This window comes from Limanda limanda, chromosome 11 (genome assembly GCF_963576545.1).
Source record: "Limanda limanda chromosome 11, fLimLim1.1, whole genome shotgun sequence".
Lineage (NCBI taxonomy): Eukaryota > Metazoa > Chordata > Actinopteri > Pleuronectiformes > Pleuronectidae > Limanda > Limanda limanda.
The window spans coordinates 27,411,940-27,433,885 of NC_083646.1; the positions used below are offsets into that span (position 1 = coordinate 27,411,940).

Here is a 21,946-nt window from a genome sequence, read left to right on the forward strand (position 1 = left end):
AAGTCACTTAAACTTTGATGAGTGAAAAGATCAATTGAAGCTGGAGGTCATAGGACAGGAGACTTGTTGCCTACCCAGTCAGTGTTCTGCAGTTCATTCAAGTCACCGCTGGATTCCTCTGAAGACTCCGCCTCCATTTTACGGAGGTTCTGGTAAAAGAGACAGAGACATAGGATATAAAACAAGAATCCAGCAGAATTATTGCCCTGTTGTATGTCTCAGTTACAGACTTGCAGTTACAGTCTACAAAGTCATTTAACCTTTATTTCAGCTCCTAAATACAGTGAGGTAATTTATAATATAGCCGAGTACAGTAAATAACCAAATCATTCTTAGACACCAAGAAAACACAAATAAACAGTGGTTTAAAAATCAAGAGCAAAATTTGAATCTTTAGGAAATAAATACAGTTCAAACTGGACAAGAAAAACACCCTTTGCGTTTTTATGACCGCTGAAGGCTACCACATGTTCTCTTTTATGTTTGGAAGGGGAGGGTGAGTTGAGGGGTATTCACCTGCAACATGCAATGTCACCACTAGATATCACTAAATTCTGTTTAAATTCTCTAAATTAGGCTTAACACTACTAGCCCTAAAATGTAAAGTCACTTTGTATCTGAGGTTGTGTTTAAAGCTATAAACACATATATGTTCCTTTTTCAGTGTAAACAGACCAGTATACCTCATGGGGGCCAAAGCTTTATGAGGAAACACATAATTTCTGAGGTCCTAGTTAAGTTTAGGGGTAAGATATGAAATTTGGTAAGGTTAAGGTTAAGGTTAAGGCTAGCCATAAGTGAATTTAGGTTGCGTAAGGTTTTGGTTAGTCTGTCAACAATGAATGGAAGCTAATGCAGTGTCCTAACAAGGTTAGCTGCACAATCTGCCCAGCTGACTGCAAATCACTACAATTCAACATCTTCCTGCTCAGGAACAGCTGCCTTGGCTGGACTGGAGGCTCAATGTAGCGGTTACATAATATCTGTCGCACCATGATGCATAATGCACTCTACATGCATACTGTGTATACAGTGGTCTATTTACAAAGGGTGATGCTTAAGTGCTTACTAACTTATAACAGACCATAAAATCTAAGCAGTGCTAATTTGAACATTGAAGAGCCTAGAGCCTAGACACTTTAGTTCATTACATCATTATCTCATTGGTATGAGCAGCATGGCTCTCCATCAAATCCACACATCTCCATTTCAAAAGGCCGATTTCAAAGTCAGCATTTTAATTCAGTCATGAAATGCAACGCTTGTGTAGACAAAACCCAACCGTCATACCCTTAAAAGAGGTCCACATGAAAAATGACAAGCATTAAAGGGTGGACACACATACCCCAATCATGCAACACTGTTTACCCCTAAAACTCCAAAAGTGTTTTGTGGACTCAAACCCACCCCTCCATCGGCATAGGGGTGAGTAGATAATGAGGCGTGCTATCCCTTTAAAAACACACACACACACACACACACACACACACACACACACACACACACACACAATTTATATATGAACATTCACACAACAGATCAGACTCGCACATCTGCATGAACCATCACATAGGTCTGTATACTGTACATGTGTACTCTGTCTAACATCCACACACACACAATACTGAAATTGTGACCTAATGTTGCTAAATAAGAAGTCAGAGGATCAGCAAAGTGATTACAAATCATCATATAGAGACCATGAATAACTGCACAAAATTTCCTGGCACTCAATCCAATCTTTGACGGACAGAAGAGGACACAGTTCCTCAGGCTCGGTACTCACTCTCAATAAACCTAAAATACCTTTTACACTGATATTCTTATGAGGTGGTAGCCTGGATATGGGGGTTTGGTGGGTGGAGTGTGTCTGTTTTGCTTTCCTTCCTGATTTGTTATTTATATATATTTTGTGTATGTGTCTGTTGAATCACAACTAAAGGAAGACTTGACGGTTTGGCTTAAACTATCTAGACTAAAATAAAACAAGAACATTAAACAGTGTTTGCTTCGTGCAGATGATCTCATCCTGTATTTTCCATCTTTGTCCTCCAGCTGGTAGATTGCTCACATGTAAGAAAGCAACGTGTACCTCTGTCATAAGAAAACGTTACTTGTTGGGGCTAAAAAGGCTGCAGTTCCCAGATTTCCTTGCTTTATAAGCTCCTTCTTTCTCAGCCTTCTCCACCCTGAGTCCTCTCTCTCTCTCTCCTCTCTATTTCCTACCAGAGTTATGTAACCTACAAAATCCCCTTTATTCATTCAGATGCATTAGCACAGTAAAAGGGCAACAGCAGCAGTGCATAGCAGGAAGGAACCCTGAGGAGGAAGACAGCAGACACACACACACACACACACACACACACACACACACACACACACACACACACACACACATACACATACACACATACCACAACTAAATCCTGCACTTGATCATATACTGAATGTGTTTCGAAATAAAAGAGAATATTTGAATGAGTGGATGATGCATCTGGAATGAAAGGCTCGCACTATCAGTTCATCTTAATTTTCCCCAAGACAGTTTTCAAATATTTTCATTAAGTGGAAAGCATTGTTTAAAATGCAAAAGTTTAAATAGACATTGGGTCTTTAATCACCATTAACAGCAAATGGAGCATTAAAGTGAGTTTGTGCAGTTTGTCTCTGTTTAATCACAATTCTCTGTGGAAAGTAATTATCTTGCTCATTGTATTTGAGGATAATATTATTATTATTTTTGGACAAGATGTAAAGGTTTTATATAGAAATGAATACCGAATATATCGTGCATACAAAAAAAATTCTGGATTTATTTCCCTTCTTCTATTGTTGGCTTCACTCACTTACTTCACATGAAGTAAACAGACGTAACATAGCAAACATAGCTTATGTTTCCATATTCATATTATTTGCTGCCTTAAAATTATCTCCACTCTTTTAACATCCTATTATTTGTTATATTTTTTTATCTCTTTTAGTATTTTTATATTTCATCTTCATCATTAGGGCTCGAGGACGACTATGCGAAGGAAACTATTGAAATTGAAATGTATATTAACACACGAGCAGCGTGCTATTGCCCTTTTGCTTTTCGTTTGATTATTCAGGCAAATGATTGACATTTATAAACTGGAACATGCCCAAAAACTCACCAAAGTTTGCGGGCGCTTAAGGCGATGAAAATGTACGTATTATGGAGTATTTGGAAATGGGCGTGGCTAAACGGCTCAACAGCGCCCCCCTAAAACACAGCAATACTATATGGTTTAACCGATCTTCACGGAATTCAGCACAGACCTGTAGCATGACCGGATGACTATTTTTTTAACTCCACTGTGCATTGTCCAACCGGCACTAAAATTCTCACCTATGATCAGAGTCCCGACCTGAACAGATCTATTAGTCTGTACGTAGTGATAGCGCCACCTCCTGGCAACAGGAAGTAAGCCTCGTTTTACAACTTTACTTTGATTTACATCATATTTTCACTGTGTGGTCTGCACTTCATGGCGTGGACCATCGTGATTAGTGGGCGTGGTTTGGCAGACACATGAAGTGAAGCGTTTATCCTTCCTGTGGTGCACAAAACACATGCAAAGCTCTATTCTTTGTCTTTGTATACATACCTAGATGTTTATCAACCCTCTCTTTCCAGTGAACACTAATGCTTTAGTTTCTTACACTGAGAACTTGAAACCCCATCAATATAACCATTTTCTACCGCATGAATTGCCACTTGCATTTTCCCATAATATGATGAACACATCATTAATCATAATAAAAAACAATGCCCTGAGGAGTACCATTTGCCACCATATACCTTATTGACAAACGAATCAAATTCGCTGATCCAATTATTAAGGTCCTTCTACTGTGTCTCCTTCCTCTTCTTCGTTCTGTTTTCCTCTAACCTGTTAGTGTTCTGGCTAAAACGCCTAACTAAGGCATACCCAAATTTTGATCTCTTTGGACAGTCAAGTTGTCTTTATTAATACATATTACAACCATCTAAGTCTATAAATACGCAAATAAAGAAACTTAAAGGGGTTAAAGTGTTTATGGATTAGAGGATTGATGGAATAAAGGCAATGCCTTTGACCTTGCCTTGAAGAAGACCATTTTTTCTAACAGATTTCAACATTATCAGAAATCTGGAAGAGAAGGCAAACAAGCAGATCAAGCTCTGCAGTTAGAGATAATAAAAATCAACAAATCTTGAGAAGCTATACTGGGATGTGTTTAAGACCTGCAATTATTATAACTTTTCTGTGCATTGTCCAATCAGCCTCAAACCTCTTTCACACAATCACATTCCTGCCCTGAACTAATCCATAAGTCAATATTGACTCATCATTACAGCGCCACCTGCTGGCGACGGAAAGTGACATATTTTATACTTTGACCCACTGCTCCTGGCTGCTTTACAATATACAGCTCAAATGAGGTCAAACAAGTCATAAGACCATGGCTAGAATTGTGACATTTAAACATTGAGGTGCAAAGCAGAAGAGGTTATCATAACTCCACTGTTTATTGTCCAATCAGCACCAAAATTCTGTCACATGATCAGAGGCCTGGCCTGGACGGCTCCATATGTAATCATTGTTTTGCTCTATTCTTTTGCTTTTATTCAGTACATTAATTTTCTCATGCCCCATGAACTTTACAAAGGCCCCAGCCTTTGCAAAGTTCATTTAAGTGGCCAGACCCCCATCCTGCCAATGAATGGACCTTTGAGGAATTGAATGCAGAGATTAAAGGCTTAGATTGTCTTGATTAAATCAAACAGTAATGATTGACTGAGTTGATTATTTGTATTAAAAGGAGTTTTAACATAAGAATAAGGTGTTAGAGAAAGATGGGAGTTAGCATGACATAGCATGAATAATATGGAATTTCCGAAGTGTCCATTCTCGTGTTTATCTACAGTCATAACCATGGATGACTATCTGAATCATCTCTTTCACAGTGGAAACATGGCTGTTCTGTCTGTGATCTTAATATGTCTCTGTTATGTCCATGCCTATTTCATGCTACTATTCAGTCCTTCCATTGTAAGTGATGGAAGTATCTTTCCTTTATCAGGAAAGATACTGCACTCAGATGTTACTGTCATACTCTGCTGGTTTCCTCACTTGAACCTTTAATAACCAGGCAAAGAGAAAACTGACTACATGCAATATAGTCAGCTGAACTGGTAAATATTTATTACATAAGAGCTATTATCTTTGTTAAAGTCATTATGTGAAAACTATTTTCAGCATGAGAATAATAAAATACGTATATGTCTTTTACAACTAGTAACATTTGAAAGAGGGAATCATTAGAATGGCATTTCAAAGTCCATCATTCCCCTTTAATTCAATCTAGCAGCACCACATTCCACACACAGAAAAATATGTCTTCTATGTCGGACTTTAAAAATATATCCATGATTTGTAACCTGGGAAATCTTAAAAAATGCTGAATGATCCACAATGTTGAAGAAAGCGATACAAAATTCCTGGATTTTGCTCCCTGATTTGGATCTGTAACAAAATGTTATGGTTTCTTCTTTGACCGATACTACATCGTTCTACCAAATTTCAAAGTAATTTTTCCAGTATTTTTTTTTTCCATTATTGTGCTTACCTACAAACCAGTAGGGGTGAAAATGTAACCTTCTTGGCTGGGTAACAATGTGCTTCTTTGCCAAATAGATATTGAGTGTTTTTTTGGAATATAAAATAGTGCTGACTTTGCCTCTGTCAGGGTAAAAAAAAAGAGAGAAAGTCATGTTGATCAGTGGGTTGTGTGGGGCATGTAAGGTCACAGTGCTAAAAGTGATGCCTCAATATGTCCTTCATGGGCTGCACAATGGTCAGGGACCATGTTGTAACCCTTGACTAAAGGGGAGCCCAATATCCAGTCTGTTTGAGTTGTGACAAAACTGGTAGTGTAAAAAAAGAGCTTATGTATTCACCATACTACAAAAAGTATTTTTTTTCTATATCTGCTGTTTAATTTGCAACTAAACAACAAAAACTAAATTGTTCTACAAGTCCGCAGCCTTGATGATAACCACCCACCTCTTTGGCACTCCTGATCTTCTCCAGAAAAGTGTGCAGCTCCCTGGTTTCTGTATACAGAGCCCGACACACTGCCTGGTAGTGATTGGGGGCATCTGATAGGTTGGGTAGGTGAGTCGTACACAGCTATAGGGGAGAGACAGTGAAGTACAGAGGATGAGACAATTACATTGTATGGCTCACAGTTGCATTTCTTAAAAACTTGATGCAGAAGTGATGAGGAAGATTCACAATGTGCGATGAAATGCACTGAAATGAATGGCTACATCAATATCCATCTATACTCTCATTAATTGTAGCACCACCTGGCAGTCGTGCTCAATGACAACAGAGCTTTTCCAATTCTCTCTGTGCAGCTTTCTAAGTGTATGATGTGATATAGTGGTGACTAATGTGCTCTGACATGTTGGCAAGTTGAGGATTGTATTAGTTAAATTAACTATCAGTGGTGATGATTTGGTATGTGATTGTTCTCAGGGACACTGCATGAAAACAAAAAATATTAAACACATTTGCAGACATTGGTAAACAACAGTCATTGACCGTGGATTACAATTTACAAAACAGCTATGCCCGAGGTCAGCCATCCTGCTGCCACATGAACACAAACACACAAACGCACTAACACACACAAACACACACACAATGACAGATTATGCCTTGTGTCTCTCAGGGGTGCAGAAGGCACAATTAAGGTTAATGCTTGTCATGCCATTTGTCTTGACTGCATTCCAGATAGAAAGAAGTTACTAAAGTCACTAAACACAGAAAATAACAAAAAACATCTCTACTCTCATAAGTGTGGGGTTATATTGCATGTAGGGTAAATGAAAGTGTTATCTTTGTTCATTTCAGACCTAAATAAATGTGGCACTGATAAATATGGTTAATTATGTGTTTTAAATATAAGTTATTCTCTGTCAACTGGGGTCAATACAGTAGGTCAAAGGATAAACTCAGGACGCACAGGGAGTGAATGGACAGAGGAGACTATTTAAAGTGACAGCTTGTTGCCATTGCCCCGGCCAGATTGCCACGTTGCTCTGATACATCTCCTTGGAGAGCAGCAATGGTGTGTATTTGTTTGTGTGACCGGGTGCGTGGTCATTATGTAAACAGTCTGAGGCCGTGTAAGGACTGACACAGCGAGTCTCTGCTGAATTGGACAACAGAGACACGTGACTCGTGGCGAGGATGAAGCAGGTTCAGGGTTCACTGTTCAGAGGCATGTTCAACATTTTCTCACTGACATTTCCTGAACAACCTGCTGACTTTATTGGTTCCTGGAATCCATCAGTGGATTAAGGTCCCTCAGCGACAGTTTTTCCATTAAAACTTCACTACACTTTCATTGTACAGCTATAATGTATAGGTTACTGTTCAATTTGAAAATAATTCTGAAACATATGCAGATAGTGCTTTATATGCTGATTTGTTATGTAAAACTCAGTAGTTTAGTGTCATGATTCTGCCATGTCTTACCTTTGAATAGACAGAAAGACTTTGAGCAGCATGGGCTCATTTTTCAATTAGAATTTTTATATTAATTTTGGATTATAATCTCCTTGTGTATCTCTTACTGTACTTCCTGTCTTTGTCTGATTTCCCTCTTAGGCTGATTAGCTGCCCATCTTGATTAGTTCACATATTTTTAGTTCAGTTAAGTATTAGGGCCTTGTCTACCATACTAACAGATATTTTCCTCTCAGTTTAAAAATAAATCTATATCCACACGACTTTCGTTTTTAAAAATATCTACATCCAGATAACACAAAAATTACTCTAAATGTTCAAACAAGCATGCCGGGCCAGTAAGTGGGAATAAGTCTAAATCAATGATCCATCAAATACCATAAAAGAATGCTGTCTGCATGGTTGATGAGCTGATGGTGTAGGTGCAGTGATGCTCAATGTAGCTGCAAACAGGAAGCTGGTATATAGCCGCCATTGTTGTAGATTGTCTTAAAATGCTGTTTGCGTGTGGACATGAGATTTTCCTAGTGTTTATTCCGCTGTGAGTCATTGACCAAGTTTTGTATTTTATCTTTGACCTTGTTTCTGCTTCTGTGTTTATATTTTCAGAACTCTTTGCTGGATCTGACTGCCAACCTGAGATGGGAGGCAGAAATATACTGTGTAGATTCTGATGACCTTTTTATTTGCTCTATTGTTTAATCAATAACCTCTTGTATGCTAACACAAGTTAACACATATTTGTTGATATTATCGTCTTATTAAGCTGCTATGGCTATTTCTTGTTCACAAATCCAGAAAACATGGAGCATCCTTATCATTCATGGGCAGTTAGGAGTCTTTATTTACTTTAGATTGAGTATGTGATTGCAAACAAGTATTTATAAAGCCCCTTTGCCACTGGTCAAAAAAACCCATCAACATCCACTGACATCCAGCTTTTATCTGCAGTGAGAATAGATACAATCACTGGTCCCTCCTTGGTCAAAAGACTCTGAAGCAGACAAGGATTTTATATTGGCTTTGGCTCCGATCATCAGTGATGTGCATGCTGGTGAGTGTGGTAAATCTTTCTTTCTTTCTTTCTTTCTTTCTTTCTTTCTTTCTTTCTTTCTTTCTTTCTTTCTTCTTCTTATGCTTTTTCTGCGTGACGTTATGACATGCATTCACCTTGCGGGCATTGAAGGCCATGATTGTTTGTGTACTTTGTTTTTTACACTTTGGGAGTTTCTAGTGCGTCCCTTATGTCATACATGACTCTCCAAGAATGAACAATGGGAATGGCAATTGGAAAGGAGTAAATGGCCTCTTTTATCCCGTTTAGCCACAATTAAAAAACCTGCATATACCCGCTAATTTTAGTGTTATAAAAGTATATGTGTGTTCACTTTTATAATTGCCAGCTAGTTGCTGCTTCCTGTTTGTAAGTGTTTGGCTGGCAGTGTGCAGTGAGGCTATCTGAGCTCTTTCTCTGAAAATATCTGCATGTCTCTTTATTAAAACAGGCTGATGAGAGCAGGGAGAGTGAGAGTGATTGAAAAAACAACTGACATCCATAGATAAGACAACCAGAGTCCCTTCCTCAGCTAGGGTACCTACCTTGAGGATATCTCTGTAACCATGAACAGTGTAGACACTATCAGGATCATCCTCTGCCTCGTCCTCCTCCTCTGTGGCCTCATAACCTTCGTCAGGGCAGGCGTCCTTTGTGGCCTCGCCAATGTTGGTCATGAGGTCGATGAGTTGCTCCAGAGGAGGACTGAGCTCCCTCTCCTCATTCTCCTTTAGTCCGTAGTCCAGAGCCTTGTAGATCATGATGCCCAAAGACTCAATCACCTGAGAGGGAACACGAGACAAAACAAAAAATCTTCACGTGATCTACATCATGCTTATATAGACTGTTTCAGTTTTGCATACACACACACACACACACACACACACACACACACACACACACACACACACACACACACTAATTTCTGCAGGTTTCCATTTGAAAGTATTAAAAGTTGATAATTATAAGCACGCCTGTATGTTATTGATTGTAAAAAAAAAAAGAGTAAAATCCATACAAATTGATATACGTTCATTGAACAAACAATACTAGTAATCTATAGAATACACACTTTGATTTTCTTTGAACTTTATCTCCCAGAAAAAATATGGATTTGTGTCTTTGTTATGTAATCTGACCATATTTTGTGTGAGCTGAACAGTTGTGACATGGAAACCTTGTGACTCAAACATTTAGGAGCATACTCCATCCTCTACTAATACACACACACACACACACACCAACTCCACATGCACAATGGCTGGCCTTTGACAGGCTGACCCTGGGAGCAGATTATTGATAGTTAATCTTGTGACGCAAAAAAGAAAACGCTATCATCACGTCATACACGTCTCTGTGCAGATACAATCTTATATCTTTCACTGCATGGAAGAATTCGGAATATGCCGACATACGTAAACTGCGCCACAGCAGCAGGATCCAAACCAACAAACAAGAGTAATAGGAACATAATTAACAATGATTTTTTTGGATCGCAGCAAGGACATTTTTGAGCAGATTTAAACCTGCACTTATCGATCTTTTAGATGATATCTGTGTTGGTAGCTGACAAACTGATATCACTCTCGATGGGATGAGAAGATTTTAAACATTTTATACAATAACAACATTGCTAGGTTTAGGCACAAACAAGTTTTGGTTAGGTTTTAGGAAGGATCCTGGGTTCTTTTGTTGGGTTAACATAAATACTTGTGTTAAGGGATATCCATCATGGCTTCACTAATAACCACTTGGTTTTGCTAATGCCTGGGTTTTAGGGAAACAAGTTTTACAAGCATACGAACATATTGGTTGTTTCCTCCTCCAGATACAATTGATAGCAGCATCTCGTGAATAAGTGTTCCTATGAGTAGCAAAACAAACAGAGGTCAGTCCAATGTTCTGACGAACCATTCTTCAAGGACTTTGTCCGACACCTGACTTTATGCTTCTCAGATACTTCTCAATTTATACCTCACAAAGACAATTACTAAAGCCACTATGGTGCTTTTACATTTGTAGATAAACATGCATTTGTCATCTGGCGGAAAACACTGATCTATCCAGATCCTCTCCCCAACATCCCCTCAGTGGCCCAAACTTTTTATTGGTGAAAAATAAAGGAATCCATTATCCGAAAAGAAGGAAAACATGCTGTTTTAACATCCACGAGTCTGCTAAGCAACAGCATTTCATTTATCTTTGTGGTACAAAGTCTGGAAAATGAAACATGTGAGTCTGATGATCTCTCACAAAGAGCTTTTCACAAGCACATCAACACCTAGCCTTAGTGCTTTCAGTACAACCAGGAGACGTCAGGAGATGCTGTACTTATAGCTCCCAGTCTGACCAGCGACCGGAGAGTCACGGCAGACAAAGGCAGCAATGCTTAAACCAAGACAAAAGACGAGAGTGACCGTTCCCCGGTCTTGTTTCCAAACTGTGTTGCTAATTCCACAGCTTGAAGCTCCGTGTAGCTTGAAGCTAGACGGAGCTAGCTAGCTTCCCTCCCAGCTAGCTTCAACCCCAGCTTCCACACAAAGTCAGCAGGGACTCCCGACACTAACTACTACCCAGTGTTTGCTTCTAACCTGACGGTATTATAGAAACAGTGTCATGATAGAAGTGGAATTAAAGTCGCGGGTTTTTGCACTGCTACCACCGCAGTTGGCATGGTGGCTAGCCCGCTAGCCTAGCCCGCTAGCGCCGTTTTGAAAGCTCATTATAACTGGAAGTGACCGTGCACACATGCCGTCAGTGCCACCGGTAGCCCGACAACTCCGCTGGCTTAACGTCACATTAATCGTAGAATCGTAGTTGTGTTTGGGTTTATTGTCAAGCAGGAAGTTTGAGGTCCGGAAATGTGAAATCCGGAAATGACGTCGTAGGGAAATTATGTCGTTCGCGGACCAATCACAGCCAAGAGCTGTCCGTGGGGTCTCCGAAATAAAGACGGACAGTTAGAAAAATCAGAGGTGCACGAAAAGCTGTCCGAGTCAAGAACTTATCAATGGATACTTTTGGTGAGAAAAGGGGTTATATGAGAGATTCGTCCTCTCCCCCATCAGTGTGTAACAGCTGGGTTTCCTCAAGGGGGGGGGGGGCCTGAATGCAACCTCTTTGTCTGAGTAATATATGACACCATGCACACACACAAACACACATGCACAAAAAAAAGCTGCACATGACAACCCACTCCTCCAGGGATTTGCTAATCTCAGGCTGTTGCTGAGCAGCTCTTCAACAGACAGCATGTGACAAGTGTTGTGGGTGATGATTCTGTGTATGGTGCTCCCTGCTCAGCAGCTAATAGTTTTATGTGTTAATTATGTGGATGTTCAAGCTCCTGTTTCTTATCTGCAGATTTACAAGTTATTCTAAACTGCTTAAAGCAGGGGTGTCCAAACTACGGCCTGCGGGCCAACTGCGGTCAGCCATCCATTTTTAATTGGCCCGCATCAATGTCTAAAAATATAATGTATAAAAAAAATTTAGTAGCGCTCAAATGGCACTTACTTAAAGCACTTTGTTTTGCTTTATGGGGCCAGGCTTCTTCGACAGGGGAGAGGCCGGAGCATGCTTTTTGTAACTATACGACAAAGCTACGCAAGCCTCACGCAGCCCGCAAGGCTGTGATTGGTCCGCTAACTACATCCTTTCCAGAGTCATATTTCCGGTTTCATGCCCCATAATACCGGCAGAAACAAAGGAAGATTTAGAAGAACGGATATGGACCAAATAGAAGAGCACTTGGCAGAAGATATCTGAAAGTATGACCACTTGTATAACCCGTCACTGACTAAATACAAGGACACGCAGATGACCTGCAATTCCTGGAAGGAGATCTTGGCTGACGTCGGTTTGCAGGTCGACGAGTGTACGAAGCTCTGTAGAAAGATCAGGGACAAATTTGTCCTTCAGAAAAAGTAATAAACAGTCGACAAAGACTGCCACACACAAAGAAGGCGTCTCTAAGGTTGTCTTCGACAAAAAACGTTACTACACCTAGTGGTCTGGCGGTGAATTGATTTGCTGACTTGCTAGCTGTCCCTCAGAACGCCACCACGCCACGCCGCCCTGAGCGACGCGACTGTCAACAGTCCACTCCAGGGCAGGGGGGCGTGGCTTTTTTATAGAGAATAAATGCAGCACGAGGATCAATTGTATCTAATCGCTTTACTTAAATTTAGCTTACAGATGTTTTTTTGTCATCTTTGAATAAAAAAAACATTCCACAATATCCTTAGGCTTTGGACTGTGCAGACAAAGGAAGGCTTTTTTGCACATAACCTTTATCCTGGGAAGACGAGCCTTTTCCACTACATTTTGATAATGCATAGACTAAATAATGAAATTAACTTTATACTGTATATTAATGAGAATTATTGACCAAAGTCAAGTATTTTCAATTTTTGCTACGGATACAACGCAACAAAAAAATTTCACAAAAAATATTTTCTCAATTTTCTCACTATGTGCGCCCATAAAGGTCACACACCATGCTTAAACTAATTCTATTGATTATGTCGATGTAACTGCCTTCTCTTAAGTCTGGGGAGGTCATTTCTTCCACATTCTCCACAAATAATTGACCACAAACTATGACTGATTCCAGTCACTGTGACTATGAGACATCCGGCTGTAACACACGTCTCCTTTCTTCTTTAAAATGAGCCTGCCTCGTTCAGGCTTACAGGCGACCAAGCAGAAGGATGAGATGGAGGAGAGGAAGGGATGGGGAGAAGAAGAGGATGAAGATGAAGAACAAAGTGATTAGCGGCAATAGCAAAAGCTTGGCTTATGTTTCAGCATTCCTGCCACAGCGGGGAGGGGAGATGGTCAAAAGGATCAAATAAAAAGCATTGTGACGAACAAAGAGTCACTTTTAACCTCACTTGAACTTTACATTAGTCTCAATGACAGTTGCTTCATGATAAGTCAGATTAGGTTCATAGTCGGATCTTGTTAAAACCAACAAAACTTTTCATTATACCTGTGTGAGGTCACAGGGCGTGGCAGTACTGGATACATACTACGCCAGTAGAACCTACCTACAGTGCCGCCAGAAGAATCTTCCTCAGTTACACACAAAGGCAACACTATATTTCCTTCAGGGCCTATCGCTGCAACCTACAACCTGATCCATGGGCTTGTCTACTATCTACTGAGAGTGAAGTCTTTTACATAGGAAAGTGTAGGTCATTCAGGGACTGTCAGTCATAAAGGGACACATTAATGTTGTTCTAAGGTGTCGGTTTCTTATTGAGGTTGGATAGCATTTCATTACAGCATTCAACAGTAACTGTATTACACCTGAGGGATCAGAGCTGCACACCAGCAGGATATATATGACAGCAGAGCCTCATGTTGACAAGAACACATGTAACGTCCAGCCTTTGTCCTAGTTATGAACATTTCAAATTAGGTTATAGGGTCCTCTGGGTGAGGTGTCTACGTATTCAATGTTTACAAAATACACTTTTCTACAGTGGTAAGCCCAATATTCAACTGCAACCAGAGGTATCTATTACTTCAATATCCCATCAACCACATGATCTATAAGTGACATTTAGAGGAAAAGCTGGGTACCACCCTCATGTTTAAGGTATAGCTTATGACGATAGAGCCAGCAGCTCATTTGATTAGGTAAGCACAAAGACTACACTCCTAAAGCTCTCTAGATCCCGATCTTGGGTCGTGGATCGTGATGGCAGCTGATTGTGGAATGTCATCGTGTATATTTATATGACGGAAATGACGGAAACCATCTTTGGGGGGGGGGGGGAAGTATATGTACTTTCACTTTGTGGACTATAGTGGATCCCATCCTGATGCTGGATCGTGATCTTGCTTGCTGCTGACCAGAGACTATGATTGCAGCAGGACTGCTTGACATATAGTATTGAAGTTATCCTTCAAAAATGTTTACCCTCATCGATGCTGCTAAAAAAACTTTAATCCCGATAATGTTTTCCTACACTTGACATCTATTGCACCTCTGTCCGTCCTGGGAGAGGGATCCCTCACATGTGGCTCTCTCTGAGGTTTCTACATATTTTTACCTGTTAAAAGGGTTTTTAGTAGTTTTTCCTAACTCTTGTTGAGGGTTAAGGACAGCAGATGTCACACCAAGTTAAAGCCCTATGAGACGAATTGTTATTTGTGAATGTGGGCTATACAAATAAAATTTGATTGATTGATTGACTTTTTTGTCTGGCCTATTTCCCTTCCACTAACATGGAGGAGGCAGGGTCTATGGTGACGATGAAGATTTTTAGACAAAGACACCAGCTCTTACACACCTTGGTTTTAGTATTGTAGCTTTGTGTGATTTTAACACACCAAACCCCAGCCTGTTGTACTAACTAAACACTAACTGAAATGTAATAAATCTCTCTTGTTTGCAAAAGACTTCCATCATTCACTGTTAACCAACCAGCAGGGAATTACCACAATCAGCTCTAAGTGCTTGGAATTAAAGGTTTATTGAAGCAATGAGTGGATTTAAAACATTTATATGTCCTCCCTAGTGGACCCACAGGGATCGGGTTATGGCAGTGAGAGTAAACAGGGACAGAGCTAAGCGGAATTTTACCTCCCCACTGTAGATTACACAATCCCTATAAGCTTGTATATTATGAATAATGTTTTTACCACTAACAGCAGACTCTAGGATTACAGCCAGTTCAGCTGATGTTGTTTCATTGTTATTCTTTACAACACATCAAGGGTTTGTAAATGTGACACTAAGAAGCAGTTTGATTTTTGATAGCCTCTTCAAGGAGATGAACAACTCACTTTAACTCCTTATAAATAAACTGAAACAGACTGAAGCTAGTCTTAGTATCCACTCAAAGTCGCATCTATTTCTTTATTTTCTTTACAGTAAGTCTGACGTATTGGAAAAGGTGGTTATTTGCTTTTTGGAGTGTTAGAGTGGTAAATGTAGAATGAGAAGATTGATGCCACCTTTATGTGGATACGGTAAATATGAAAACTGAATCTAGTCGTTTCAAGTCTTCATTCTGGAGTAAAGCAGATTATTTTCCACAGGGAGGCTCTGTGGAAAAGAATCTACCGACAAGCATCTCTATATTTTACAGTTTAATACATCTAATGCAGTTACTTTAATCACTGCAGTAGTATCTGTAAAACAACAAGCTAACAGTGATTTTCTGGGCTGCCTCATGGTGACTTTACACCTTACAACCTTACACCCACTAACACAGGGGTGGGCAAACATTTTGACTCGCGGGCCACAATGGGTTCTAAAATTTGACAGAGGGGCCGGGCCAGGAACAGATGGATGGAGTGCTTTTGTGAACTAATATAAATGACATGGAAAAATCATTACATGAAAGGATTCGGCCTTTACCAAGTAGCAAAGCACTTATTTGCAAGGCCATTTAACAAAAACTCACCTTCAGAGAAAGGCTTGCTAGCCTTTGCTATTTCGATGCCCCCCAAAAAACATGCCTTGGTAGATGAATCTTTAATCGCAGTTTGTCTGTGAAAAAAAATGTTGCTGAGTCTGTAAATTAGTCGCCAACCTCTGAGCTGCAGCCACCAGTTCTTGCGTTGTCTGCTTGCTAGCGTAGTTAGCATGCTTCGTAGCAAAGTGACGGCTGATGTTGTCCTCCATGAAAACTGCCACAGTTTCTCGGCATATCCGGCATACAGCCTCCGATTGGACTTCAGTGAAAAAGTATTTTGTTGTCGACTCCGTGTTAAACACTCGGCACTAATTGTCCATTTTTCGTTTCCTTGATCCTCTCATTTTACAGAAGGACTCACAGGGCAAAGGGAAAAAGTGAAGGGAGATCATGTGCACTTTCGAGCCCTATACACCACACTCCCGGACAAATTTATTTAGCTGACGCTTTTATCCAAAGCGACTTACAATAAGTGCATTCAACCCTGAGGGTTCAAACCCAGAACAACAAGAATCAAGAAAGTACGATTTCTTCAAAAATAAAGAAAAAACTACATAGTGCTGTAAATACGTGCCATTTAAGTGCTACTATATTGTTAGTTTAAAAAAAAAAAAAAAAAAATCAAATTTTTTTTTTTTTAATTTAAATTTTTTTTTTTTGAATTATTTGGACAAAATCGGCGGGCCGGATAAAAAGCCCAACAGGCCGTACTTTGCCCATGTCTGCACTAACATCTGGCTTCTGTCTGCAATGGTAATGGATTTGATCGACATTTACTCCCTGGTCAAATTACTCTGTTGTAGACAAAGGGTTTTATGGACTGACACCTGGGTGTACTACTTTCTTCTTCATTTTGGCAGTTTATACACTGACGCAGCACCTTTTCCTGCACAATATAATAATGGGCATTGAACTTCCAGGCGTTGGTGCATAAATATCAATGAATAAGGCTGGACGAAGCATCTCTATTTCCTCCCATTGTACAAAAATGAAGCCAATATATGCTTGATACAGGTGCTGCCATCTTGTGCTCAACTTGGATGCAGAGTATAGTGGTGATAATATCGGGATGGAGCCGTGGTGTCCTGTGGATATACACACGTGACCAATCACAAGTCAGTCTCACCTGTCAATCATGACATTCAATTTAGTTTTTATAGTATCACAAAACAAATCAAAACCAAAATTATCAGAAACATCCACACTTGTAAGCGATATATAAGAACTCCTTTGTATGACGGAAACCATCTTTGGGGGGGAAACGTATATGTACTTTCACTTTTTTGTCTGGCCTATTTCCCTTCCACTAAGCAAGAAGGCAAACAAGCATTTTAACCAAGATGTTGAATCGTTCTTTTGAATAGAATTGTTGACATTTTTCAAGAAATATATCAATAAATTATATGAAATATAAATAAGAATATGAAAAGCATATAAGGAATCTGAGAAATGCTCCGCTTAATGGCAATGGACAGTGGACTGTGGCGGTGAGCCCAGAATGTGAAAAACTTACATGATACACATGATGAAAAAACACTATCATAGCTTAAAAGAGTAAAGAAACTCTCTGGTACTTGAAAGCAAAGCGTCTGCCCTCTTCATTTCCTCTGCACATTAATGATTGAATCTCATGCTCTAAATGTTGAGCTGAATTTTATGATTGTTTATTTCGGCTGCAGATAATTATTTTATTATGACTTCCAGGTAAACTTGGTAAGGGGTGTGGTTTCAGTTTTATTTTTTACCGTTTCAATTTGTTTGGCGGGATCTAGACAAAGACGGGAGTAGAGCTCCAACATTTCCTGTCCAGCTTCACATTTAGCTTTAAGTTTAAGCCACAAAACGCATCTTGGACTCATGGATCCTTTTTTGAATCCATAACAGTAAGGAGCTTGCTTAGCTGCATCTTTTTCTTTTTTTTGGACAATAGTTGCTACAGTATTCACAAATCGACATCACAAATCGACATCTGAAAAATGTACCGATGACATCATGTCAAAAGGGTGACAGACATGGGAATGATGTTACCATGGAATCAACATGTCCAGCTTATAATTGATTAAATTAGTTCCTTTTGTAAGTTGATGCCAAGGAACTGACAGGCTAATGTGGACTGACAGCACAGTTTATGCAAAAACATTCCCTTTGTGACACAGCTTCATATTGTGAGTTGACTCACTGTAAGAGAGTAACAAGCGTGGATTATTTCCTCTCAGGCACAAAGAATCGCTGAGGAAATTCGTCTCAGATTCTTATGCCTGACTCCACTGCTTTGACCTCTGACTGTCTTATGACTGAGTGCGGCTGCTTTGGTTTGTTCTCTGCTGGACCCCACATGACTTCACATACAGAACAGAGGGAACACTTGAACCACGACACGTACATTTTTCCACTTCTGTACTTTGATTTTTATCTCTAATGACCTCTTTTTCTCCTTTTTTCTTTCACAAACACCCTACATGAATCATAAGGTAAATGAGCATCACATCAGCTGAGCAGAGCCACCCACCAGACATTCCAGAGTGAATGTTCTGTTTACATTAAACACTAGATGTGATGTTGAACTCCTAATCCCATTCCAAACTTCAAAGCTGTTAAGAGCACGCCCAGTTAAACTTTGACAGAGGGGAATGTGATGAAGCCTAATCCACACATTTCTGAGGTTACACCATATCACAGGACCAGGTGGTCAAGCTAGCATGGGCACAGCGTTAATCAAGAAAGCTTGAGCAAGAGAAAACTAGAATAGAACTCAGGAGAACTAAATTCAATCAATCCACCACCAAAGTGCACACTCATACATCAGTCTAAATATGCCTGTTTTTTTTTCATCAAGAATAAGGATCCATGAATTATTCCCTGGAAAATTGCAGAAAATGTCAGAAATAAATAAATTCACCAATCTTGCAAAGTTTGAAGAAAGTGAAAAGAATCCCTTTAAGGGGGTGGCGTTGTGTTTTGGGGGGTGGGTGGGGGTGTGATGAATCAGTCACATTTTCTTCATCGTATAGCCTGCGCTTGCTAGCTTTTCCAGGATTACCAACCTTAGCATTAATTATCTCCACTCCACAAGTTAAAGGGTTCTTCAGGCCTACACCCACCCTTCCACCAAGTTTCAATAAAAAATGGTTGGGAGTTATGACTACACACTTGTTTCTGGTCATTCAGCTCTGAGCTGAATGCACACTATATGTTATATTATGTTACATATCATTACATTACATGTCATTTGGCTGACGATTGCCCAAGGACACTTCGGCATGTGCTGGGATTCAGGCCTATATTGAGCTAATACTCTGCTGTGGGATTTAAAGCTGTCAGCACCAAGCAGCTCGAAAACGTGGCCAGTAGTTTTGTCAGCCTGTCTGTAACACACTGTATTGTGAGAACTCATTCCTACTGCAAAGCTGCTTAGAAGGGATTTATCCATACAGTTTTTACATTCTCTGCCTTGACTGTGTGTGTGTGTGTGTGTGTGTGTGTGTATGTGTGTGTGTGTGTGTGTGTGTGTGTGTGTGTGTGTGTGTGTGTGTGTGTGTATGCCTGTGTGTGTGTGTATGCCTGTGTGTGTGTGCCTGTGTGTGAGAGTGCATGCTTGAGTTATTCACTGACTGTCCATCTGTTATTGCAGCTCTATATAACACAGCAATCCAACTCCAAAAGTCCCTGAAAGTGACTGCACACTGTCTCTAATGAACTGGGAACACATCCTCAGTTAGTCTGCAAAATGACACACATACACACACACACACACACACACACACACACACACACACACAGGCTTTGACTGAACATAACCCTAAAACCAAGTTTTAACAGTCCGTTGAAAAAGTGAGGACCTGTCAATTGTCCTCACTCTGAAAGGTTTATGCTTAGGGTTATGCTTAACCCTTACCCTCACAAAAGTAAAAGTACAAGCAAACACATACAGTTGTGTCTCCCTAACCTAACCTTAACTAAACCTAACCTTACCTTAACCAAACCTAACTTAACCTTAACTTAACCTAACCATAACCTTAACTTTACCTCACATTTTATGATTTACATTATAAGGAAGACAAGTCCACATAATGTGACTGCGATAGGGAAGCACACACACCAGAGTAACACCGCAAAGATGCCTGCAGTCTGAAATGAAAAAAACTAATTCCATCTACAAAATTCTTTAAAATATTGTTTTCATGAGCTACAATACCAATTAACAGCTGCTGATGATGGTTGATGTGGAGGAGGAGCCCTTTAATTAGCTATATAAGGTCTCCACATCTAACAGGAGGCGTTGTTTTGTGACATTTCCAATCAGCCAATCAGAGAAGCACTCTGGAGGTGGTGAAGAACAAGCTCAAAGCTGGGACACTGCTACATAACTGACACCATTGGTCTCTAATACCTTCTAAACATATAACCAGCACTCATCGGAAAATATTTCACAGAGCTGCACCTTTTCCCTATGATCTGTGATTTAAAGGGGCAGTCCAACAATTTAAAACATTAGAAAATTACACTTGTTTCATTTATATAAGATAGGTATTAGACTATGCAGCTGCTTTGCAGGATTAACACATCATAAATTGATGGCTTATAACAGTTTCAACCACAGAGCTAACTGACACTGGTTACACCTGGATTATTCCAGCAGAAAGCTCCCTCTAAGCATAATGCTATCTCTGCTGTTGTGGCTGCCGCTCTTATTGTGACTAGCTGATATAACCAACTGTGGAGGGTAAATGTTTGAAAAAGAAATCATGGCATTATTGTGGTTAAGCCTGCCATTATCTTTTGGAACAACCACATTTCCCTTCATATCTTATTAATTGACTGATTGGCACCATTCCAGAATCACTGGAGTTTCCCAGGATGTTTTCTCTGAGGTGTTTGAGGTTGATAAAAAAAAACATTGCAAATAATGTTGCAAAACTAGTTACGCTAATTTCCGTTTTTACACTCAGTGATGGGTTGTATAACAGTAGCATGCAGTAAACATCCCACAGCAATGCAAAGGCCTGTGTCAGAAGCCCTAATGTTAACTGTGGATGACTGTTGCCTCAGCTTCAATTAAGTACTTAAAAAGCCACCAGGGTGGCATGGCAGGCTGATTATTACAACGCAGGTACAAAGTCTGTTACGTCCAAATGTACAGAATAAAGGGTCCTGGTTTTAAGACCCAATGCGCAAAGTAACCATTTCTTTCATATTTCCTGTTCTTTCTGCCCACACCTACAGCGGGAACTTTGATCATGTGTTTACATAAATATGGCCACTTAATAATGCTCAAATCTCTGGCAGCATGTGGTGATGAAACAGCAAGGAAAAGAGAATTACAGTGGAGTTACTCACCTCTGTTGTTGTGCAAGGGCTGAATTTATCTGCAAGGGAAACAAGAAGGCAGTGTTATGATAAGCAGCCTATTCATAAAGCAGCTTACAAGCATAAAGGCATGTAAAGCTACACATTGTTCAGTTACAGTGAACATGTAGTGTATCTATGAAATGGTGATGCTCTCTCACTCAGTCATTCATGTCTAAGGTCAAACAGTCCTACTTTCAATCCATATAACTGTGTCTAAATGTACATTCGCATTTTCAACACAACTTTCCCTTTTGAGCAAAGCAAAGCCCATTGGTTATCTAAAGAGGTTCCATCACAGGTGATTCCTTTCAGTGGCCAGGACCCTCCTTTCAAATGCAGTAAGCAAATGGAGAGGAAATGTACCAATCAGGGATACAGTGATTGTTATAACTGAATAGTTTTATTAAATAATGCATTTTACACATAAAGTACGTTTAGATGTTTCTCTATTTTCCAAAACCCTCAGAGTTCTAGCCCAGAAGTTTTGTAGCCACCTACATAATGTAGATCCAACTGAAGAGAAGCTGGCAATTATCATCAATCACAAATGAATGCTGCAGAAAGTA

At 39.9% G+C, this 21,946-nt stretch overlaps 1 protein-coding gene across 3 annotated transcripts in view; it reads right to left on the reverse strand.

The window, feature by feature from the left end:
• The window catches only part of spire1b (spire-type actin nucleation factor 1b), a 45,820-nt gene that overhangs the window by 19,949 nt on the left and 3,925 nt on the right, over positions 1-21,946 (reverse strand). For 2 of the 3 annotated variants that reach the window (XM_061080615.1, XM_061080614.1), the window contains exons 2-5: positions 21,369-21,397; positions 9,144-9,380; positions 6,072-6,197; positions 75-149 (exon numbers count right to left, since the gene is read on the reverse strand). In XM_061080615.1, coding sequence (XP_060936598.1) covers positions 75-149; positions 6,072-6,197; positions 9,144-9,380; positions 21,369-21,397 — 467 coding nt within the window. Of the gene's footprint in view, positions 1-74; positions 150-6,071; positions 6,198-9,143; positions 9,381-10,403; positions 11,525-21,368; positions 21,398-21,946 lie in introns of those variants that run through there. The other variant, XM_061080616.1, reaches the window with a different exon arrangement.